This window comes from Grus americana, chromosome 4 (genome assembly GCF_028858705.1).
Source record: "Grus americana isolate bGruAme1 chromosome 4, bGruAme1.mat, whole genome shotgun sequence".
NCBI lineage: Eukaryota > Metazoa > Chordata > Aves > Gruiformes > Gruidae > Grus > Grus americana.
The window spans coordinates 17,549,061-17,574,669 of record NC_072855.1 but is presented as its reverse complement, the minus strand read 5'-3'; the positions used below and the strand labels follow the sequence as shown (position 1 = coordinate 17,574,669).

The following is a 25,609-nucleotide window of genomic DNA, read 5'->3' as shown; positions in this document are numbered from 1 at the left end:
GTATTGTGTTTTGGAAAAACTGTTTGTAATATGTTAAACAAAGGCACAAACTTATGTATTAAACATTTGCAACAGAAATATCTTCTTTATGTCTTGGAATTTGGGATGTGTGGATCTTTTAATAGTACCTAGTCTGAAGATTTAAGAAGCTGTATAGTCTGCATGTTCAACAAGCAGGAGGTACCAAAAATGGAAGGCTTATAGTCTTTTACTCATATGTAACTTGGGTTTTTATAATAAAAAGGAAATTAGTTAATGTATCTGAGTGGTAAAGCTATAAACCTGTGTACAGTTACTCATAGACTTATGAAGACAGTAGTGACAGGCAGAATTTACTTAAAACTAATGTAGCAAAGATAATTCAAGCAGAGTGTGTGTGTTTTCTGTTTATACTTTTAATATTTTTTTAAATTGCCTTTGCCATATACTGCCCCAAGTTCACGAAAATTCTGTAATCTACTTATGTGTTCCATTTGGTTCTCACAAAACCCACATTTGTGTAGTACACTCTTACATTATGCTTTGTGACATCCTTGCTTTGTTGCCTTATCTATAGGTGATCCCTAGAACAATTAGAAGAAAAAAAATAGGTCAAATTCTCATTTAAACGCTCTGGTATTATCTACTGAAATTTTGTTACTGAAATCAGGTGGGGGTTTTGAGTAGTGGAACTAATGAACTTGAGTCACCTATAAATTTATGTTCTGTGGTTGCATTTTCTGGTACATGAGATCTGATTGAAGCTTTTCCAGCATTGACTAACAAGTCTTGTGTGGACTCAGAATACTTTACCAGTGACAAATTATGACAAAAAAACCCATTGTGTAGCAAAGCCTCAAGTTTTTCCCTCTAACCCCCCCAAATACATAAATAGCCTGCTTGAAAATATCTCAGTGGTTTATTCCTCTCCTGGTGTACCTGAAGATCTGTGCTCCTCTGCCTATGTTAGTGTCTCAAGTCTCTGTCCAGCCATGTGTCCTCTGCTGTTCAGTAGAAAAAACATGAATGTTACTATCTGTCTAGTAGAACAATAACACAGGTAACTTATTGTAAGTACTTGTAAAACCTTTTGCATTTTTCTTAATTTGCTTTCTATTTTCACTCAGTTATGTTCTTTTTCTGAGGAACCTGGGTGCTAGGAAATTGCTCTAGCCCTTTTTGTTCTCTTGATTGCTCTAATAAGCTTGTCAATTTTATAAAAATTTTTCCATATAATTAAGTTCCTACACTTTTTTCTCAAACTGATGACCATGTAGAGAAGATATTATAACCATATTAACTGAACTAAACTTAAGTGTGAGTACATGTCTTATCAGATACCAGACAATTGACAATGGCATGTCCTTATGCCCTAGTCATAGAGAAGTTTTGGTCACAGGCAGCAGCATCTTGGACACTAACGCCAGTGAATGCAGAAACTATACTTAGTCGTTCCTGTGTGCAAGGCTCTATTTCTTACCTTTTCTTATTAATGTTCTGTCTGGGCTAAACTCTTCCCTGCTTAGCATCTCCCAGCAACTGTGACCATCTTCATTTTCCTTCCTGGTCTTTCCCTTCTCCTACCCTGCATTTCTCAGTCAGTCTTCATTTCCTCTCACTCCTGGAGTGAAGATTCTTTCCACCTCCGGAGACAGAGTCCTTCCTTTTCTCCCAGCAATTAAAGGGTTTGGTTTCTCTGTCCCAAGGTCGTCTTGCATCTTCTCACTCCTCCTTCTCCCCACTGCCTGCAGGCATTCTTCTGCTCTGATCTTTTTCCTCTTGGAGTGTTTATTCTTAACAGTACTTTATCTCTTTTTGCCCTCACTGAAGATTTCCCTTTTTCGCTGATGATTTTCCCTTTTTCCTTTTGCCCTGCCTATATGTGGTGGGTTGACCCTGGCTGGAAGCCAGGTGCTCCACAAAGCAGGTCTATTAATCCCCTCCTCAGCGGGGCAGGGGAAAGAAAATATGACAACAGGCTCATGGGTCGAGATAAGGGCAGGGAGATCACTCAGCAATTACCATCACAGGCAAAACAGACTCAACTTGGAGAAAATTATTTTAATTTATTACCAACCAAATCCGAGTAGGATAATGAGAAATAAAACCAAATCTTAAAAACACCTTCCCTTCACCCCTCCCTTCTTCTGGGGCTTAACTTCACTCCCAATTTTCTCTACCTCCTCTCCCCCAAGTGGCGCAGGGGGACAGGGAATGGGGGTTGTGGTCAGTTCATCACATGTTGCCTCTACTGCTCCTTGCTCCTCAGGGGGAGGACTCCTCACATTCTTCCCCTGCTCCAGCGTGAGGTCCCTCCCACAGGAGACAGTCCTCCACTAACTTCTCCAACCTGAGTCCTTCTCACAGGCTGCAGTTTTTCACAAACTGCTGCATTGTGGGTCCTTCCCACAGGGTGCAGACCTTCAGGAACAGACTGATCCAGCATGGGACCCCTCACGGGGTCACAAGTCCTGCCAGCAAACCTGCTCCAACGTGGGCTCCTCTCTCCACAGGAATTTGCTCCAGCGCAGGCTTCCCACAGGGTCACAGCCTCCTTCAGGTGCATCCACCTGCTCCAGCGTGGGGTTCTCCACTGGCTGCAGGTGGATATCTGCTCCACATCATCCTCCATGGGCTGCAGGGGGACAGCCTGCATCGCCATGGCTGAAGCAGCCTCATGTCCCCTCTGGTGGGCTGCAAGCCAATGTGAGCTGAGATGAGGCCCTCAGCCTGTTCCACGGGGTCTCTTGTACTGGCTGCAGTGGCACATCAAAGAGGTGTTAAGCAGCTCTCAGCTTCTCTTACCTGTTCTTTCTCCCTTTTCCTCTTCACCTCTCTTACTTCACACTACTTTGCCTTCTCCTCCTTCCCTTTTCTCTTCTAGACTTGTTTAAACATGTCCGCTAACCATTTTCATCTTGCATAACACTTCACTGAAGCATTCTTCTTTAAAAATCCCATTATCTTAATAGCTTGCCTTTTTTTGTACCCTTTTCCTGTCTTTTCTTGTCCTTTTATTTAGTTTTACATGTACAAGCCTGGTCTCTTTGAAGAGAGGGAACAGCTTGCAGATGAAAAAAAAATAACCTGTAACACTGTAATTTTTCTTCTGGCACCTTTCCAATGCCTGTAGTGTAACTGAGGGGAACAGACCAGTCTCTTTGGATAAGGCAGGCAAACCGGATCCTGGACACGGCTCCCGGGCTCAGCTGTGCTCAAGTGTGCCTCTCAGCTGGGAGAACTGCTCCATTCTGCTTTCAGCAGAGCAGCAAAAATTGAACAAGGTTTTCTTCATCACTTTATTGGTCCATCCGGACTTAGGATTGCCAGAATAACAGAGCTTATGAAAGGTGCTAACACCGTTTTCTCTGATGACCTCTGCAATCCTTTGGCAGCCCAAGAAGGCAACATGATTTAGTCTGCAGGCGATCTCTAGAACAGATCCTCAGCATGTCTGTGCTGCTGCCTGTATAGCTGGCTCAGCGTCTCCTGTGGGGCATTTGTAGCATCCAGCCGCTGGCATCTTCTCCTGGCGGAAGCTCAACCATTTGAAGAGAAGGGGAGGGAAAAAAAAATCCCAATCAGGATGTTTGTACATGCTGTTCTCTGCCTCCTCGCCTGGGTGTTTTTCTGAAGGATTGGGACATCTGCACAGAAGGCAGAGCGGCGGCGGCTGGAGCTTGCCCTGTTTGGGGCTGAACTTCCTCCAGCGCTATGGGGGTTTGAGTGCGTGCAGCGCGCCGGGGGAGGCTAGCAGCAAGGACAGAATCGCACACAGACAGACTTGCTTAAAATTCAAGCCTAATGGCCTCTGGCATAAACAAGATTCATCATCCCAGGACTTGCAGTGGATCTAAAGCCGCTCGCAGCAGCTCGGCAGAGGAATGCAATCAGGAAATGCACGTGAAAATGTGCAAGAAGATTGCCCAGCTCACTAAGGTAAGTGTCGCTGTTGCAGCCTTCCCAGGGAGGTGAGGCAGCCCTGGCCGGGGGCGGCGAGGCTGCCTCCTCTGCCGGCCCCTGTCTGAGAGGAGGGAAGGGAAACTGTCCCTCTCTTATAAAGCGGTGTCTGAAAACATCGGTGTGCACAAACTTCCTTTCAAACAGTTCCCCCGCGGGTGCTACAAACCAACCTTAGCGCGTTGTCTTTGTGGCTGACGATCGACGTCTCGCACCTAACTGCTCTAATTAGCATGCAACGATAGCGAGAAGAGCTCAAGCTCTGCGAAGACATTGGGTTTGTCTGTGTGCTGCTCGGAGGGATTGACGGTACCTGCTTTTTTTTCCCTGAATTTGGAAGACGGCAATTAATTTGCGTTTTATGGGTTCTCGAGTAATGTTGCAAAACTGCAGTGGAACTGTAGTACTACAGTATTACTTGTTGTCTTGTACTTAATTGTTCCTGATGTGCGTAAGTAGAGGCACTTTAAATGGCATTCGTGAAAGACAGGAGTTGGAAAAGAGGTAGGACTAAATATTGTAGTAAAACTTCTAGTCAATACCGAGCTACACTACAAAATATTTTGAACATTTTCCACACCGTGTTAAGAAATAAGAGAAAATCTGTAGGAGGTGGCAGTTATCTTTTAAGCTATTTTTATGCACCTATTTCCTACTCTTGTTTACTAATCCAGCTTTTACATGTTCTGTAACCTCACTGCAATTGGTGAAGACATTTTAGCAATGAAAAAACACTGACTAAAAATACGGGTCAAACCATAGGACATCATAAAGGTGTTCAAGGTAGAATGGCTTACTAGTTACAGAGCCATTGTTCTCATCTAATGACGACTGTATGTGATAGTGTATATCGTGTATGAATACACACACACGTGCTACCTATATTTACACATATACTTGCTATGTTATACTTACTGTACTATGCCATACCAATACTTCACCAGTGCTTTGATCGTATGTTTGTATAATAGTATTTGTACACAATCTTACCCTTACTTTTTGCCCATGAATGCACACATTACTCTTTAAGGTATGTTTTCATTCTATAATATTTGAAAGAAAACTATCAGATAAACATTTTTTTATTATTTTGAACACTGATATGTTTGAGCAGTGAAGTCTGTAAAAATTCTTAGAGAGAAGCACTTTCTGTTTATTGATAATATTCCTGATTCCTCAACTACAGTGAAATGTACATGAGAGATGACTGTAAATTAGATTAAGATGTCCTGAGTCATTTCCTTGTTTTCTGTGTGGTATTTACTTGCTATCTTTGATCAATTTTGCACACTAAGTAAAATTTGTCCATAAATATCACTCAAATCACAGTTTTACCTTTTCTAATAGAAAAGCAATAGCTGGGTCTCTATTATTAGATATGGGTCTCTGTTATTAGGTACCTTATAGTTCACAGTAACAAAGAGTTGAGGAATCACCAGCTCCTTCTTTCTGGGTGATCCATTTCTCAATGCAGACTTGGAGCATATTGATGAGATCTGTGCAAAGAAACACTGTTCAGAATTTTCAGCTCTCAAGCTAAACTAACTTTCTGCAGAGATTTCTGTGCCTTGCTTTTTGTATAAAGTGATTCTTGTTAAACTCTCTCTAATCTCAAATTTTGAAGAAAAAATATCTCATTCCTTTCTGAAAACTCTTCTGTTACTTTCTAAAGCTTGTCTCTGGGTTGGGGAAGAAAGTTCTGCTATTTTAGCAGCAAAAGTGGGGAAAAAAAATCACCCCAGTGCAAAGGATCATGGCAAAATTTTATTGCAGTGTGGTTTTTTTTTCAGATGCTTTTGCTAAATTTCCTCTATTAAAATGTGGATGGGATGATTTCTTTACTTTTAATAGAATTTCCCCTCTGGATACTTTGCAGTCATCTGAAATAAAGATGATTTATACCTGAAGCTCAAAAAAGTACTTCTGAAAAGCAAGTCATTCTGTTTTGGAATGTGGCCTTTAAGAACCAATTTTCTGTGCAGTAACACTACACTTAATAGAGAACTCATGGCAGAATTGGAATTTTAATCATAAGCTTTCCTTTCTAAATTCTGGGTAGACCAATGCTGTACCAACAGCAAACAGAAGCACAATCTGAGACCAGCTCAGCTGAAAAATGGCTATACGGAAAATTTGTTATAATAATTTTTGGCCTAGGAACTTGGAGAGCTCCCTTTCAAATCACTGTTTTCTTGGCTGTATTACAGTCGAGATAATTATAATAAAATCCCTCCTAACTTTAAATTGCCTGTAGTACTTTCTTTTCCCATTTTTAACCTAGTATGCACTACTGCTGTCTGTTGTTATACAGCAGCAACTTCTTGTCCCAGTGATGTTAGATTTTCATTGTTGAAGAGATAATGATCTAATTACTCATCCACTCCACATTGTGCCAGGAGAAATGGATACAAAATGTGTAAAATAGGTGTAGGATACAGAACTTGGCTTACATTCTGTTTCCTTGTTACATGATCAGTTGTGGCCTCTTCCTGCTCTCAAAGGCAAAGGAGGGGTGTGCAAAGGCATCAACAGCAGAACCAGATTGGGTGAGGAGGTTGAGTTTCTATCATTACATGAAGGGACGATCACATGTTAAGATATGGGTTGGTACAGGGAATCCCCATAGGTGATCAGGACACAGCAGTCCTGAAAACTGCTCCCATTCTACTGCCCTGCTATTTCTGCCTTTGGAGAGATAGAATACAGTAAGTTTTCATAATTTCAGTCGTGCATTTCTCTGTTCCGCATCTTTTTGGCTATAGGAGCAAAACCACAAACCTTGTGTTGGGTTTGCGTGGCAAGGTTTTGGTAGCTGGGTGGCTACAGGGGTGGCTTCTGTGAGAAGCTGCTAGAAGCTCCCCCTGTGTCTGATAGAGCCAATGCCAGCCGGCTCTAAGACGGACCCGCCGCTGGCCAAGGCCAGGCCAATCAGCACCTCTGTGATAACATATTTAAGAAGAAGAAAAACACTTAGAGAGAGAGAGCTTTTGCAGCCGGAGAGAGGAGTGAGAAGATGTAAGAAACTCTGCAAACACCAAGGTCAGTGAAGAAGGAGGGGGAGGAGGTGCTCCAGGCGCCGGAGCAGAGATCCCCCTGCAGCCCGTGGTGAAGGCCATGGCGAAGCAGGCTGTCCCCCTGCAGCCCATGGAGGAAGGATGAGGGGGTGTAGAGATTCCACCTGCAGCCCGTGGAGGACCCCACGCCGGAGCAGGTGGAGGCACCTGAAGGAGGCAGTGGCCCGTGGGAAGCCCACGCTGGAGCAAGTTCCTGGCCGGACCTGTGGACCCGTGGAGAGGGGAGCCCACGCCAGGGCAGGTTTGCTGGCAGGACTTGTGACCCCGTGGGGGACCCCACGCTGGAGCAGTCTGCTCCTGAAGGTCTGCACCCCATGAGAGGGACTCCATGCTGGAGCAGGGGAACGATGAGAGGAGTCCTCCCCCTGAGGACGAAGAAGCGGCAGAAACACCGTGAGATGAACTGACCGTAACCCCCACTCCCGTCCCCTTGTGCCGCTGAGGGGGGGAAGGTTGAAGCCGGGAGTGAAGTCGAGCCCGGGAAGATGGGAGGGGTGGGGGGAGGTGTTTTAAGAGTTGATTTTATTTCTCATTCCTCTACTCTGTTTTGCTTAGTAATAAATTAGATGAATTCCCTCTCTAAGTTCAGTCTGTTTTGCTCGTGACGATAATTAGTGAGTGATCTCTCCCTGTCCTTATCTCGACCTACAAGCACTTCGTTATGCCTTTTCTCCCCTGTTCAGTGAATGAGGGGAGTGAGAGAGCGGCTCTGGTGGGCACCTGGCCCCCAGCCAGGGTCAACCCACCACAACCTTTAGAAATGTTTCGTTTTCTTTGGGCAGCAAGCTACTGCTTTTTGTAGCCCATTTATCGGTATTTTTAGGTGCCTGGCCCTTCTCACAGAGGTTGACTTTTTCCACTGTTGACATGTTGAACATACATTGTTTTTCCACATTGAGCTATCACACTGAGCAAAACCAATGAGCATATTTGTAAGCTCAGTCAGGCTCCCTGTTCTGCTCTGTCCCCCTCTTTCCACGAAAGTAAGGTGGCCTTTGCATTTCAAGGCAGAAGTGGCCACAGATCCTTGTTTACCATTGGACATCTGTCTGCCCACATTTGAAGTACACTAATGAAAATATGGCAGAGTTTTGTTATTAATTGTACAGTTTAGGTTTTGCTTTTAAAGCCTTATCTCACAGTACTAAATGAATATGTGTGATGACCAGGTTTTGTTTGAAAAAAAAAATATAAAAAGGGTATATTAAAAAGTGCAAACTGAAATTTTTTGTTCCTATGGATGCAGGTAAAAAGTTTAAAAGCCCCGGTAAGATGAGAGCTGTCTAGGCCTTCTGAATTTTGACTTTAAAATCAGATAACGTTGCAGCTATTTCCAGATGAGCTATGCTTTGATTTGTAAACTTAGAGAAATTAAAACAGAAACGTTCTGCTTGCAAATGGGAATGTCCATCTGTAGTTGTCATTCACGTATATGAATCACATATTCAGTTGATAGGTACTTTTCTGCAATACCAGTGCATCCAGATTAGTAGGGACTTGAAGTTAGTGTATTATGATTGTAGCAGAATGCATGACTTTGTACCAGTAATTAAGTTTAGACTTCTCCATCAGACACTGGACCCTTGGCATGCTGTTTTGTGCTTGCTAATTCTTTGTGTTTCTGATCTGTTTAGCAATAACATGGAGTTTAAAATGCATGGTGACTTTTCTGAGACTCTCTGGGTGTCACTCCCCGCTGCCTCAAGCTAAGGATTCCTAACATCCATTGGCCATTACAGGATTTTCATGTGCTAATGCATTCTCAGGACAGTCCTTTTCACTTGAGATACGATAGAAATGCAAATGAACTCTTGGAGTGCTGAGGAGAGTGGATCAGCTTGCATTGAAAAGGCAGTTCGGGCAGGGCTGGCAAGAACTAGATACACTGCAGATATCCGTGTCATTCAGGCTTCTTTTCAGACCTCTGCCAGCGGGGCTTAAATTGGCTGTTCTGGACTGCAGTGCTGGAACCAAGCCTAATACAAATAACTAGGATGGTGACATTACCTGGTATCAGAGCTACCTAAGCCACAAACCGGTTCTATTTCCTTCTTGGATACCAATGGAGGAATGTTTTTAATGACAGTAGGTAGTTACCCTCAAATTCATTTTCCCTAGGGGTTGATCTGATGTTATATTGGGAATTTGGGAGCCTTGTTGTAAGAAGCTTATTTTAAATTGCAGTATTTCTGGTCAAGTAGATTGTTAGTCAAAAAAATAAAGCAGTCTGGTAAGAATTTTGTGTATGTATGTTGGATACTGTGAGTCTTACAATGGAAGAGAGTGCCAGTGCAGGGTAAAGTTAATTGCTGGTAAAACACAATTAAGAACCCTTTTTTCTTTCAGGGGAAAGAAATGTCAAAGGGGAGCAAGTGTGTTCCTCTTCTAGAAGCAGCAGCATAGGCAGATGTTCCTTAATGACTCTATGTGGAGCAGTTGAAAATTGTACACTCTCTGGCTGCTTATCACCACTAGTCACCAGGAGGTTTATTGCCCCTCAGCTCAGTCAGTAGCATAGAAAATATGAACATTATTTAATAAGCTTCAGTGGAAAATCAGCCAGATAAGCAAAACCCGCTTTCATTAGTTATTTAAGGAAGGATGTCTGAGTTTTGCACAGAAGTGTGTGAGATATGCTCATTTTTAGTTCTATTAGCTTCACTCTATGGGTGGAAATTTACAGAAGAACTAGCGAGTGGCCTGGTACGTGTGTGAGGGCATAGACTGTTTACATCACTTCAGAGTTTTGCAGCACCTTCCTGTTTTATTTGCCATTTTAAAAAATGGCTGATAATGTTTAGGAATGAAATACAATCCAATTCTAATGGCTTAGTCTGGAAGCACCTATTAGCTGAGCAACTGTAAGGAGGCACTCCAATTGTCTACTGATGTTTCTAGTTGAAATATGTTGCCTTTTCCACATAGTTTAAGCAAGTTTATTGACCTTATTTACTGTGATGTGTTAACAGTACTCAGTAACCAATGCTTACAGTGGCTCAGCTCGTGCAGTTAGTTGTTAACGCTGCCAGAGCTTTCCTGTGTGCTTGAGGCTTTTTGATCTCAGTTCTCTAGAGAGGTATTCAGTATTCTACAGAAATGAAGCAAAATGGAACAGCATAAAAACTAGGATCATGCTTTTGGAGCAACAATATTGTTCCTCTGGGCAAGGAGTATAAAAACTGGTTTCCATATAGGCAAAGAGAAAGCATCTTTTTATAAAGCTGCTTACATTTTGTACTAACAAGGCTAACAAAATCAACTATCAATATCCCCATATACTTTACTTGACGATGTATTTGTTTTCATGATTTTTATGTACAGTTTTCTATCAAGATTTCAAAGCTAGCATTATTTTTATCTACCAGCTGACAAAAATGTGCAGACTGAGATTTCTTAACTTGTCATCACAATGTTTTCCTTACAGAACTAAAAGGAACTCTTGGATCATAAAATCCGTGTGCAGTGTCATATAATTGTGTTGATCAACTAGTCAAAAGTAGTATTAAAGCCACTGTTTCTGTTAGGAAGTAATCCAGAATCATCTTATTTGGATGGCTAGAAATTGTGACTGAAATTAATTTAAGGTATAAGAATGACAGCTAGGTGTTGGAATTACCTTCTTACCATACACATTTGTCACTGACTATACCAAGTTTGCAGAAAATCTGGCAGCCTCAGTAATCGACAACTCAAAGCTACTTTATAATGGAAACTATATACTAAATTCAAGTTACTTTTTCAAGGAAACCTAGTTAATGTTTATATACAAAATGTTGTATGTTTCATTACTATGTGCATTACAGGCAATAGGTGATAAAATATCTAGTGATCTATTAATTGCACAAAAGAAAATTGCAAGGTTATATTTTTTCTTGTCCTGTCTTTTCTTTATCGATAATGTATAAAAGTACGCTTTTCAGTGACACTATAACTGTACCTCCCTCCTAACATTTTCTTTAACCAGTATATAGATGCCAGTATTTTACAACTGAGAAAATTATACTCCAGTTAGAAGTCAATGCCAACTCAGCTGAAGACATTCTCACTTAAATATACTAAAGCTGTGTATTTAGGCTTTTGAACACTTCAGCATTGTGTGTAGTATATGAAATATTTTTTTCCATGAAGTATCCTGTTATTTTTTCCCCAAAGTCACATCTTCATTAGGTAAAAGACTATGTTTTATTGAAACAGCTGTTACACTGAGGTAGAACTACCTCTGTTGCCACCTCTACAGTCAGATATTAAACACATTAGCTGTCTCACTGTAACAATTAACTTGTTTTTCCTGCCTGTACGCAACCGGACTGTCTCTACGTGGTGCTGAAGACCACTTAACCTGTGCTTTTAGTAAGAACAGATACAGATAGGCATGTGAGTTTTTCTTGCTTGTGCTTAAAGCCATGAGGAAGTGTGTGAATGTGGTTAGTCTAGTACCAAGACTGGGTTAATTTATCCTGCCTCCCAGTGGAGCACAGTAGCTCAGGCTCAGCTGTGCTGGTGCAGACTTGGCATTTTACTTAATGTATATTCATTTGTCTTCCAAAGGGCTCGGAGGCAGCAGAACACACATAATCCTATTACTGAGGAAATACTGACTATTTCATAAAGGAACTACAAACAGACTGTTTTCAAATGGGGGTTTTTTTCTTAAGTTAATGACCTCACTGAAATTCATCTGAAGTAAGATTGTACCTTTTTAGTGTAGTTATCATTCAGAACTTTGTATGACTTCATCTTTAGGCACTTAAACACAGTTTTAACTTAAAACAGGTTACTACCAGAGAAGCCTCCTGTTTTAATTATCTTTGGAAGCTACAGCCTTTGGTTGTGACTATGCAGTGACATTCAGAGGGTTATATAAGAGCTACCTTTATATGTAAATATGAGATTACAGTTCAATATTTTGCTTTTTTTATTCAGGAGGACAGAGCTATTAGAATGTGATAACACAGCTGTTAAGAACTATAGCTGGTACTTTTAAAGGTTTTTACAATGTTTAAAGGTTTTTACTATGATGCTGATATACCTTAGTATTTAATAAAAATAATGAATTGTCTCAAAACTACAGGACATTGCAATGCAACTACAGTGCATTCCCACTACACTCTTGGCAATGCACTTCACAGTTCTTGGCCCCTGATTTTCGAGATGAGGAATGTGTATTGGAGAACAGTACAGCTCCCTGCCCACTTGTGCACCCAGAAGTGTGAATGCAGTCAGGGTGCGTGTGCCCAGGGAGCAGAGTCAAGTTGGAGTAGTGACAAGTGCCTCTTGGTCATCCAGTGCAGTCATTGTTCACCATATAAACATGATGCTGTCAGAGACTTGTGAGGCTTAAAGCTTTAAATTTTAATGCTTAAAAATTTAAAATCAAAGCATAATTAAAAATGAGTGTAAGCATTAATATTTGGACTAGGGTCTCATCATAGAATCAAAGAATCATAGAATCATAGAATGGTTCGGTCATCTAGTCCATCCCCTACAATGAGCAGGGACATCTTTGACTACATCAGGTTGCTTAGAGACCTGCTCCATTTATTCAGACAAATTTAAATTTCACAGACTGTTTCTACTTTTTCTGAGAATAAATGGTGGTTAAATTTTCTTGGTTTTGTGATCATCGATGCAATCTCGGGAGGTGTGCAGCATATGCTTAATATGCATATGCTTAGTAAGAACGTCTTCCTGAAATGGGACTGTGAGTAGTGGCTGCATTCAGTCTAGCTCCATTTTACTGTTATGAGTATTTGAGTAAAAATTACATTGGTATATGAGTAATAGTGTAGTATTATGATGTATATTATTATGTAGCCCTCTAACTACATAATAATATGTTGATTCTGGCTCCTGTGATACTACTTCAAAAGGAAGGAGAGAAACTGAAAGAAAAATACCTTTTAAAAAACACTGTATGCTGAGGTCCATCTGAGCCTGTAGCTTGTCTCTGACGGCACCCAGAGAACTACAGGAATGTGGCATGCCTCTAGTGCGCTTGTGTGCAGTGTTCTCCTTGCCTCTAGTGATTTGTGCAAGTTTTCCAGAGACTGACAAAGTGTCTTAGTACTTAATTGCCCTGATTGGATTTTTCTTCAATAAATTCATCCAATCACTTCTTGAATCCATGTGACCTTTTAGTGTTACGGATTCCCATGACAGGACATCTGTACTTAGTTGAATATAACATGATATACTGTCTTCTGTTTATTTTAACCTGCTACCTCCTAACTGTTTTGTAGTTCATATATTGAAAAAGGGTAGAGAATATCTGTACCTGAGCGGAGAATATCTTTAGTCATAAAAAAATAAGAGTATGAATTGCATATTATTTGGATGAGAACACTGCAAAGTAACTGAAATCTCCACAGCCCCTAGAATACTGTGCTTTTCTTTTTTAAAAGTGCATACATAATAAACTGGCAAGAGAAAAGCTATAACTATTTTGTTAACATAATAGAGGCAGAGGGTCTGTGGAACTTTCACATGTATTCCCACGGTTGAATTTGCTTACAGCAGCAAAGAACTTAAATTTTGGTGTCTGCAGTAGTAGAAACTAGTATTATTAATTCATGGATACCTGAGGGTTTTGATGGTTACTTTTATTAATTAGCAAAGTATGTAGAACATATAAAGAACTCTTTTTAAATTTTAAAAATTCTCTATCAGTATTTCACCTGCAGACTACAGGAGGGTAAGTATTTGATCCAATCTGTATAACGTTTTAGTCTGGATTAGGAAGAAATAGACCTCTTTTTATCTCTGTTTATCACAGATCTATATTGAAGGCAAAACCTGCAATAACCATTGTTTTTTAAATAAATTATAATATTTGTTTCCACAAAAATATGTATTTGGTTGGGAAAATCTGTTTTACCCTGGGCTGTAATTAAATCAATGATTGTATGGTTTATAAATGCAAGATTTCCAAATTCTACTGTATTTAAAGTAAGGAAATACTTTGAAAAACAGGAATCAAGTGAGAATTTACAGGATGAATTTGCTTGTTTTCTGTATATATTGTAAAATTGGACAAGGTTGCTTTATCATAATCTGTACAAGATTTTAAAAGATATATTGGAAGGATAAAGTTTCAGATAAATATCTAGAATCATAAAGAAACCCCAAACCTAACCCTTTGAAAGCACTGAATATATGTCTGCAATTTTAGACTCCTTAAAGATCTTTAAAAATCTGGGATGCAATGAAACATTTTCACAAAATTGAGTGTTAAATTGGCAAATGAATTCTGTTACCACTGTATTTAGATCTGGTTAATGAGATGCATTAACTCATATTTTTGAAGCATAATAGAGATCAAACTTCTGGGATATAAACCTATCAAGCTCTCCTCTAAGTTTTAGACATGTAACAAAATCCAGACAGCTAAATTATCAGTGAATTACATGGAAATAAGGCCTTTTTATTCCTTCTGTTGACACAGAATTGTTGACTTCACTTCTGCACTAAAAGTTTACCTAGACTACAGTGACCTTAAAATGGACAGACAGAGGGCATAGATATCAATGTGGCTTGTGTTGAACAAATCTTCTATGTCTTGCATGTTATCTATCTGAAACAGCTTCCTAAGATGGATTTGAACTCATTCAAGCCTGTGAAAGCCAAAGATTTATGGGGATATTTGAAAACTTAAGGAGTTATGCAAGAATTTCACCAAGACAGCGATTACAAAAGGTGAACAGAAAGGACTCTGGAATCAAACAATTTGGCCTTTCTACTTGTCTACATATGTGTGTGTGTTGATTTATTGTATCAATGAATAAGTATAATCTTTTTATGTGTTTTCATCTAGTTCTGTGTTTTTTATTAGAAATTTTACTTAATTTAACTTTTACTGAAAAATAATTGACCTTCTCTGACAGCATTTGTGTTACTGGAAAGCGGCAAAATAATTCACTCTCTAAGACTTGTTTTGAAGTTTTAGAAAGCAGGCATTCTTTATTGCAGCACTGGGTGCACAGGGGATAACTCCACTTAACGTGCTCACCCAAAAGACAAAACTAACAAGTATTTATACTATGTTAATATACATATTCATTATATTTCTGAGTAATGCTTATCACATTCATGGATTTTCCGGGGACTCGTTAGCATATGCTAATGTCCTTCACGCATGTTTGTTGGCACCTCCAGGTGGTCATCAGGGCTTTTCAGATGAAGGCTCATACTCTTCTTGACCTTTACTTCAAAGCAGACTCAGTCCTGGTATCACATATACCTTATCCTTCAAGGCTGGTTTTGTGATCATCTTGTAACTTTCCTATCTTTGCACATCTGTTCTTCCAAGGCCGAGCTGTTTAAAATGAGATTGTTCCAGCGCTTCTTATCTTACAACTAATTATTTTCTAAGTTGCAATGGTTTCCCATTTGTTTGCTTACATCTATTTAGCAATGGCTCTGATTGCTTGAATTGATCTTAATATTTCAATATTCACAGGTATCATTTGAATACAGCTTAACCTGATAAATACGCTCAGGATGAATTTGATTCACCTCAGGGAGAACAAAGAGATGAAATATATTTCATGTAGATGTCATGATGACTGATTTTATTTATTCTAGTTTTTAATTGCATACAAAATCTGCAAAAAATAATAGTGCTTTTGATATTTAAGTTTTGCAAAATTATTTCAAAGTTACATAGAGAAGGGTTTTGATGGATAAGATACATGTATCAGGAACTGTAAATAAAAGGTTTATAACATCATATTGTAGGGAGGCAGATGCTACAAAGATCTGGGTTAGAGCTTGCAGTATTTCACGTATTAATGATCTGGAAGTAAAAGTAAACAACGTGTTAAAATTAACAGATTATACTGATTCAAAGGGAATCATAAACACCTAAACAAGTTGGAAAGAAAAAGGAATATAGATGGAAGACAAACTGCATTCAATTTGGAAAAAAGCGTGTTTTTCCAAAATCCTGTATCAAAGCAGGTGTGCATGGTATCTGTATGCCCATGGTATCTGTATGCCCATGGTATCTGTTTTGGCTTGTAAAGTGTTGGTAACACAACATGAAGTGGGTATACAGAAATGAAGACAATATGAAGTGAGACATTAGTGCAGCATGGAGAGAAGCCCCAGAGAACCAAAGGAAAATGAATCAGTTTTAGCCTCTGAGAATTAAAACTTGTCTTTTCCCTCTGTGTGGGACTCTGTCTCAGCTCTATAGAAGGAAGAGCTGGGAAGTTGGATATGCAGAAGAAACAATAACAAAACAACCAGTCAAACACCTGAAGCAATTCGCTTCTATTCCCTGCTTTAGACACCTATATTGGAAAAGGAAATATTGTTCTTTGGAGGCACCTATCTTTCTCCATTGATTAACCTAGACTAGATGTGTAATGATTAAATGGACGATGTTAGGTGAGATGAATCCCATTTCTTGTATACAGGAAACATCCTTCTGAGAATGAAATGCATAGGGTTTTTCTTGTCATTTCCTTCCAGTAATTACTAGTGGCCTCCTCTGACCTGCTTCTGTAGTAGCTGTGTTTCAGAACAACCAGTTTCTATCAAAATTTCCATGTCAGAACTGGGGGAATCTTTAATATTTCCATGACTGTCTAGGAAGACCTATTTCTTGAGATGCTGAGGAGGCACTGCTTACAACCAGAGTCATAGCAGGTGGATTTGTGACCAGTGTAAAGAGAAGAGATTACAGTTGAGTAGATTTTATAGAACAGTTCCAGAAGAAATTTCAGTAATAAACTGCATGTGAGTTTCTCAGCAGAGGAGTCTCTGTCTAGAATTAACTTTTGTGATTCTACAGTATATTTTTTGCTTTGCTGAAATTGTTGGGATGTGGTATTGGTGCCTTTTTTTAGCACCTGCTCTGCTTGTGGAAACATTCTTGCAGTGTAGTTTAACTTTCCTAATTCTTAAGTTGCCTGGCAATTATTCTGCTTAGCTTATTAGAAACTATAAAATACAAATGAGGGACAGCTGGATGTCTCTTTAGTAAAATTTAGGCCAGGGCTAATTTTATGTTTGATCACACTTGAGAGATCAAGTGCAGTACATAGGCCACTAAACTAAGGTTTTCTTTGTTCAGTATTGTACCACACTAGGAAGAAAAATAAACAAGTAAAAAATGGGAATGAATAAAATATACCTGTGGGATTTCTTTGTATAAGATTTAAACTAAAAGGGGGGAAAAAAACAAAGGGAGAGGCAGAAAGAGGCAAAAAAAACATGCCAAAAGAGATAAGAAACCTGTAGACATTTTATGCTTACAGTTTCTTGATACATTTTAGTACCTCAATGTATTTTTGGACTGACTGTAATACATGGTACATGTAGGAAAAAGGGCAATATGTTCAAATTTTAAGAATGTAAGATCAGCTTTCCCTCTTCTAGTGCAAATCTCTAGATAAGGAAAACCACAAATACTGTGGATACTGTGGGACATTTAGAAGGGTGAGACATTGGATGGTGAGCTTCTGCCCAAGAGACATCAGATCATCTAAACACAAGTGGATTCAATAAAGAGCCACTGGCTACCTCTGTGCTGTGCCCTCCTCCCACCCCTCCAGGATCTGAAAAGCTTTATTAACATGGTTGGAGCAACGGATGAAAGGATTTAAATTGACCGTGCACTAAAAGAGCATCTCCTGAAGCAAAATCCTTTTTTTAGTACAGTAATTAGGATTCATTCTGGTGCAGGACACAAGCAGTGCAGCTCTTCTGAAGCCTGAGTTGCTGTGGAAACCATCTTGGGTGAGAGCTGATGGAGCTTCCTGAACTTGAGCTAAGACTATGTCAAGCCAGTTGCATATGTTTGCAGCATGATGCTGGGACATCTGATCTGGCTTTTTGTAGAACTTGCATCCTCAAAGCTCATTAGTTTCTGGTTATAGTTTCCAGAGCTAAAAGCAGACATACTGTTTTTGGCGAGCGACTGGCACTGTGAGCTATAGGTGAGTTCTCAGCTCTGACTTTGAGCTCATGAATGCCATTAAACATAAGTTGGCCCTGAATTCTTTGCACCTCTGACTTTGTTAATTTGTTATCCATGCCCACTATGCATGGATAGACAGAAGTTTCAGGGTTGGGAAATTTTGGAAAAATATTTTTAATAACTTGCTGACAGTGAAAGGCTTGGAGTAACATATCTTTACTGTTTTATAAGTGATAGTCAACACTGTGTTGGTCTGTGTTGATTCAAGGTAATTTTAATGTACTGTCACAGTGAGTAGATCAATGAACCATGGACTGTATGTATTTCTTAGAAATGTACTTTATAGCATTTTTCTAATGAATGGGATGGTAGTAGGCTATGTAATCTGAAAGCTCACAAAAGAAACTTTTGGTATTTCTCCACAGAACTCCAGCTTTTGAAAACAAAGTTAGTTCAGCTGAAGCTGAGCTTTCATTTCAGAGAAAAATAAATTACTTCAGCTTGTGTTTTTGCAAGGTGGTGAAGGCACACCTGGAAGACTAAAAAAATCATAAAGCAAATTTAAAAAAAGAACCACAAAACTTTAAAAATATAAACAAAATTCCTTGTGATTCTAAAGATATTTTTGTAATTTTAGGTTCTGAAAGACTGCTGGATGTTTGGAGTGCCAATTTTTTTTAAGACTTCTCTCATATAAACACAGAAATGGGTAATATTATCAATGGTTGCTGCAACTGTTTGAGTGCACAGAATTATTCTTGTGCTTTCAGGAAGCCACAAAGGACACAAGGAGAGGTATGAAACTTAATTCGTAAGGTCCCTGTTCATATGTTACAGCAGTATCATTCAGATGAAATCAGCATAGGTATAAAATTGGATCTGCACTGTAGCTAATCATAGCCTATGCCTGTACCTTAATTAAAAGACATTCTTCCTTATTCAGTGTTATAAAGAACAAAAGATACTTATTAGACTACTAATTAATAAATTGTGAGAGTTGGTTATATTTTCTAATCTGCATAGTTACAGTGACTGAGGAGGCTAAGGGATACAGAGCTATTTCTTTCAATAACTGAACTTTTAATAATTTCTCTGTTCTTTGCTTTAAAAGAGACACTTTTAAGGCTGACATATTTAGATACTTGTCATGGTTTAACCCCAGCCAGTAACCAAGCACCACACAGCTGCTCACTCACTCCTCCCTTCCCCCCAAGGGGATGGGGAGGAGAATGGACAAAAAAAAACCTGGACTCATGGGTTGAGATAAAGACAGTTTAATAGGGTAACAAAGGAAGAGAATAACAACAACAACAATAATAATATATAAAACAAGTGATGCACAAATGCAATTGCTCACCACATGTGGAAGGAAAAAACCAACCCAATGCCCAGTCTGTTTCCAAGAAGCAAATTCCACCTCCTAGCTAGCTTCCCCAGTTATATACTGAGCATGATGTTACATGGTATGGAATATCCCTGTCTGGGTCAGCTGTCCTGGCTGAGCTCCCCCAGCTTCTTGCGCACCTAGCAGGGTGTGAGAAGCTGAAAAGTCCTTGACTTAGTGTAAGCACTATAACTAGAATATCAATATGTTATCAACATTATGCTCATACTAAATCCGAAACACAGCACTGTATCAGCTACTAGAAAGAAAATTAACTATCCCAGCCAAAACCAGAACAATATCTTACTCTGGTTTGGTCTGCTTGAGAAGTAGACAAGTCAGAATTCATGGAAACAAATTCACCTGCTAGTGAAGATAAGATACTACCACTACTAGTGAAAAGGAGATGATGTGGTCACCTGGTATCAGTGAGCCTCTAGCAAGCTAATTAGCAAGCAAAACTTGTCTCCTTCTGTGCTTGGTTCAGGGTGCTACCAGGAATACCCTGTTTGGCACCCCTCTCCAGGGCCTTTTCTCATTTCTGTGTTCCTTCCCTTTCCCTTTTCTCCGTAAGGAAGGATTTGTGCCCACTAGCTTGGGCCTGAAGGAAGAACACTTATGATCTTTTGCCTTTCTTTGACTCTTCTTATCATCCTCAGTCCTCACTTTCCATATCAAACTGTCTCACTTCTTATTCAGCTAGTAAAGCAACCTGCTAGAACCATTTTTTCCATTATGATAGTCAAGCTCCTGCAAGAGTAGTGTTTAACACAACTGTAGGAAGATAGAACAGTCTTTTTTGGTTTGAATGCTTTAGCTTTGTCTTCACTGATGAGGTGAAGTTGAATGGGTTTTTTTGTTATTTTACATGACTATAAGGAAAAGAGAAGGGAAATGCCATTTAGATTTGGAGGATAAAATAGGAGTAATAAGATGTATTCATATTCACTGCACTGTTAATGTTGAAGTCTATGTGTGTAATAGTGTTTTTACCAACCTGTCAGATAACTCTCACTTGCTGTAAAATCAGTACAATGTTTCCCAATACATTCAGTTTTGGAGAACTGTAAGGAGGCAGTAGCCATTAGTATTAACGCTAGCAACTCAAAGAGTAATGTAGTGCTCTTTTCATTTGAAAGCAATTCTGTCTGTATTGTCAAACTGATCAGTTTTGGAGCTGCTTTTAAAAAGCTGTTTATCAACACAACTGTTAAGAGGTTTATACCACATTAGCCAGCAGTGTGTGCACTCACTAAGTACAGATGCTGAAATAATTTTTCAGTACTTTTCCTTCCAGCACACAAAGTCCCAGATTCATCTCACATAACTCCAGTCTCTTAAATGAGGTATCTGGAATAGGAATATAGTAGCTATATTCAGTAGGGAGTGAAAGGCATGTGTGAGGGGCTTAAATTTTATAAAGTACAGAGCAGCAGCCCTCTAAAAAATAAATCTCTTAAGAAGGTTAAGATATTGAGGAATCAGTTTCAGCACTCAAGCTTGAAGATTAAATTTAAGGGCATGCATTTTCAAGTGAAAAGTCTTCATTGTGGTTCTAGCCGCTATTGAACTGAAGTGTAGGAATAATAGAGCAGGGAGGCCAGTTTCTTCCATTCTTTTAGATAACTCACTTAAGATATTGGTGATGGTTAATGCTCAGTGGAATTTGGGAGATCTCTATGATGAAGCCAGAGTTTAGAGGAACCCAAATTCCATCATCAGCCTGAACACAGCATAATATGAGACAGGCACTGCTGATTTACTAGATAAATTAATCATTAAGAGTGGAAGTCTTTGAGTCACAAAGGCCACGTGCTCATCTCTGTTGTGCCGGTGGAATGAAACACAGAAATGTGATCATTAACATCTGACCTAGTTAAATGAAGAGTTGCCCAACTAATTACTGGTCATTCTAAACCCATGGGCAAAATTAATCTTCTCCTTGTACTTTTTATGTCTGTCTCCTGAACAGTTAAGAAAGGTTCATAGAACAATTTAGCGAGGAGAAGGAATCCGCTCAGTATTCTGCAACTATTTCTGTTTCAGAATGGAAATGGTTAAAAATAACAGAGAAAAATTAACAGCATGTAATCTAAGGCCCAAAAATACGCATATTTAAATGCAGACAATGACTTCTTGTCTGCTTGTCTTCTGGAATATAATGCTGTTACTCTCTTTTGTCACATGTTTATCCAGAAATGTATCCAGACTGTGTTTTGCATTTGTGACTTTTTGAGATTTCTGTACTTAATTCATTACTGCCAGGGAGGAAGTTGAGTACGCACAAAATGTATTTGTGTGTTTGCTTTCATTTATGGATGACTGAAATTCAATGCTATTCATCTACAGATGGCACAAAAAATGGTCAGACATAGCTAAGCAAATTCAATAATTCTGGGACATCCTCAGGGCTTATACAACACAGACTACAGACTTGTGATGCTTATGGTGGTCGAGACGCCTCTTAGTCTCTCAGTTGAGGCTTTCCCTGAGGAAATATTGAAGATTACAGGGCCAAAATTCTAGCATAATTTAAGAACTGGTTGTGACCTTGCTTCTGTATTTGTTTATGTACTTAAGACTATTATTTTCTCAAACATTGTCTAGGAATCTTTTGGTTAACCTCTGTGGGCTCAGGTCAGACTGAAAGTATTTGTCATAACTTGTATACAAATTCCAAACCTAGTTTTGTAGAGCAGTAAGTTCTCTTAAAAAAAAAAAGATCAACCAAACAAGTGGGAAACTTTCACACATACATTAATACATAACGTGTTGTTCCCCTTAAGTTAGATAACTATTCCCAGTAGAAACTGGATTAGGCTCCCTGTGTTCGTTCTAATAGGGGCCTGAAAAGACAAGCATGTGTCTTCAAGGCAGTTACTATGTTTTGCAATGATATATAACTGTCTTGTAACCTCAACATGCAAAATCACCAGTTTTGACTCTGAACTTTTCAGTCTACTATGGGCTTCTAATAGCATTTTCTTTTCAAAATGATTGTAGCCTGCTTGTACAACAGCTTCTGTGAGAGGTCTTTGTTGTGTATCGTGTGTGTGGATAACTGATGAAGCCTGCTTGGCGTAATAATTTGTCTTACAGTCATGAGAATTATTCTGCATTTTGTAGAAGAAAATAAAGCATCAAAAGGTTTAAATCAATTGTTTGAAAAAATTGCTTATTGTCATCAGAGGCTTGCTTGAATCTGCTAAAACCTGATTTCTGTGATTTATAGCTGTTATGAAGTGAGGGTAAAAAAAACCCCAAACATTGCCTGAACACTTCTCAGGATCAAGTCAAAAGGTGCTTGCAGTCAAGTAATACCTATCTTGAAATGCTGACCAAGCTAACTTGCCAGGCATATGGCTTCCAGGAGTGCATCTTCAGAGGTGTGTTAGTTTGAGTCAGGAGTGCAAATTTTAATCCTCCTTACAAACTTTCCTGTCGTTTACATCACTGAGTGATTTTGGTCCATATGAACTGGATGTCAGGACTTCAGTTTTGATTCTACAGATCTGCCACTACTGGTCCCCAGCACTTGATAACGTTAAAGGCAACGTGGCAGGTAGTCCTCCTGCACTGAAGGCTAGGTGTAGTGGACTACATATACGGAGGCACTTACCTAGAAAAGGGGCCTTATTTCATTCCTTGTATTAGAGGTCAAACTAGGGACGTGAAGTGACAACTTGCCAAGAATAAAAAAGGAAATTTCTCACAGAAAGTGGAAAAAAAAAAGTTTCTCACAGTATTGTCTTCTTTCCCTATAAGGTTTTGCAGTTTATAATTGTCCTTTCTGTTCCTAGTGAAAGAAAAAAAAACGCAACAAAAAGAAATAACAACAACAAAAAAGATTAAGCTGTAGCAGTAATTATCTTTTAGCATTTAGCACTTTGATAAATATAGTAACTGCTACCATTTACCAGATACTTTAATGTCCTGTTATTTTTCTCATTCTATAGGTGATATATGCCCTGAACACTAAGAATGATGAACATGAGGCTAGTATACAGGCTCTGAGAGAGGCTCATGAAGAAGAAATTCAGCACATTCTTGCTGAGACAAGGGAAACGATTCTCCAGTGTAAAAGCAAAGTTGAAGAAGAACAGTTGCTGAGAAAACGTATTCAGGCCCTTGAAATTGCAGTAGAACAACACAAGAGACTAAAGGAAGAAGCCTTGGCAGAGTTAACATTGTGCAAGAAGCAGGTGGAAGAGAGAGAGCTGAGAACAGAAGCGAAACAAGCACAGGTGGTCCTTTTGACAGACACAGTGCATACTGATGCAGACTTTGAAAACAAGCTCCTACGTTTAAGTCAGGAGTCTGGTGGACTGCTAAGTGAATGTAAAGCATCTAGGAGAGCAAATTTAGATAAAAAAGTAATTTTAGATGAAAAATGCAGTATGGAAGGACAAGGTCTAATAAATGAGATGGAAAACCTGAAGAGTGAGAAACAGAGAGTAACTGAAGAATACACTCAGAAAACAAGCAAACTGCAAGCCTCTTATGAGAGAGAAAAAGAGGCTTTGAAAAAGGCTATGCAGCAATCTATGACAGAAACAAAGAAGAATTGTCAGCAAGGAGAAATGGAGCAAAGGAAGAGCTCGGAGACTGAGAAATGTTTTTTGCTGCAGCAGGTAAAGAAGCTGGAGGCAGACCTAGAGGAGAAAAGCCAGAAGATAAATGAGAGGAAGAAGCATTCGCAGAAGCTGAAGGAGAGAATACAGGTAGAGCATGAGAATGTGATCCCTATCTCTGCCTATAAAAGTACAAATTATCAATTCTTCAAAATTCAGGGGAGGAGACAATATTGTCATGTTAAGACAAATACTTTGTAAGCACTAAAGGAGTTTTAGAGGCTTAGAAGAGAAACAGAAGGGATATAGTGCTGAGAGTTTTAAAGAAAGAATTAAGATGATTAGTAACTCATTAGGAGAACTCTTTGAACCCTAGACTTTGTATTCCCTGAGGGGGAAGTGAGGTAAAATTTGTCTGTTGACTGAACAGAGCTTTACCTTTCCTGCCCAGAAATGTGAAGAGAACACCAAGCAGGCCTTAATGCTAGCAATGAGTATATACAGAGTACGTTCTCCTTTTCCCTTGTGGTTGCCAACAGCTCAATGCATGGATATAAACAGGGCTAGATAAGAGACCTGAGCTGGCAGGTTGGGAGTCAAATGCTTTGTATTGTATGGCTCTTGGAACAGTGGCTTGTACCAAGTGACATTTAAGGGATTTTCCTTTACACCTGTGAAGTTTTATGTGCTGAGCCCTGAGACTTTCAGCATTAGTTCTCACCTCACACTTTGCCTGTCTACCCCAGCTGGTGTATATCTCATACATTTGCAGCACAGCTCTGCAGCCCCTTTCTGCTTAATTGCATCATGTGTCGGATGCAGTTTCAGAGGTTGGCACATCATGGGCAATCTGTCAACCAGTTGCATTTGGTATGTAAGGTCTGGATGTGGGAGAGACACCGATGAACTGCACTGAACCCAAAGCACCCAGCCATGCTCTGCGCTCAACAGTTCCACTTCCTTCTAATACTATTGGTCCTTCCCATCACATAAACTCACCTACCAGACCTGTCCGCAGCCCTGTGACAGCAATCTTGCATATTAGATAAGAAAACACCTTGAAGGTCTGGACTTGGAGTATTTCGGAATAACAATAACTGTTTTCTGATGGGAAAGGTGATTTATCTCCTTTAGAGTCAGAGAACCCCAGAATCCTGGAGAGAGCAGGGTCACCCCAGTCAGCTGTGTTCCTCCAAGACAGCTCTGCCCCTTTTCACCATCTGCCCTCACATCTTGCCTGTCAGTATCATTTTGCTGATGGTACAGAGTTCTGGGCCTCTTTTTTGAGGATGTTCTTGGAGGGAGTTCAGTCTTCAATACAGTTGCTGCCTTTTTGTTTCACAAGATCAGAAGCTGAATTGAATATGCCTTCCCCAACATTATTCAGACTCCATTCTCTCAGTGTGTAGATCTGTAGCAGAACAACCTCTAACTTCTGCAGAAAAGTGGAGAAGATATAATGAATGCAGAGATGGAGAAAAACTATTTTTTAAAATTGAGTCAGGGAAATCCATAATATTTTTCAATACGGAAAAGTGTCCTGGCTCTGTAGAGTTGGAAGTGATAGAGGGGGAGAGGGAAACTACGATGCTGATTTCTTGTGGGTACTAGAAGTAACGTTCAGGAGAAATGAGGAATGGAGACATGAAAATTTATGCATGTGGTTTGCTGTTCTGATTTATTGTATAAGAAATGCAGTCTTTTAGGAATAATGTAAAAC

The 25,609-nt window shown here is 39.5% G+C and overlaps 1 protein-coding gene across 3 annotated transcripts in view; it reads left to right on the top strand.

Annotated features, from left to right (window-relative positions):
* Nucleotides 1–3,579: 3,579 nt before the first annotated feature.
* The window catches only part of FAM184B (family with sequence similarity 184 member B), a 47,482-nt gene continuing 25,452 nt past the window's right edge, over nucleotides 3,580–25,609 (top strand). For all 3 annotated transcript variants that reach the window (XR_008576774.1, XM_054823193.1, XM_054823192.1), the window contains exons 1-2: nucleotides 3,580–3,918; nucleotides 23,275–24,039. Coding sequence is in view for 2 of the 3 variants with exons in the window: in XM_054823193.1 (XP_054679168.1) it covers nucleotides 3,784–3,918; nucleotides 23,275–24,039 (900 nt within the window). In the remaining variant the exon portion in view is untranslated. The remainder of the gene's footprint in view (nucleotides 3,919–23,274; nucleotides 24,040–25,609) is intronic.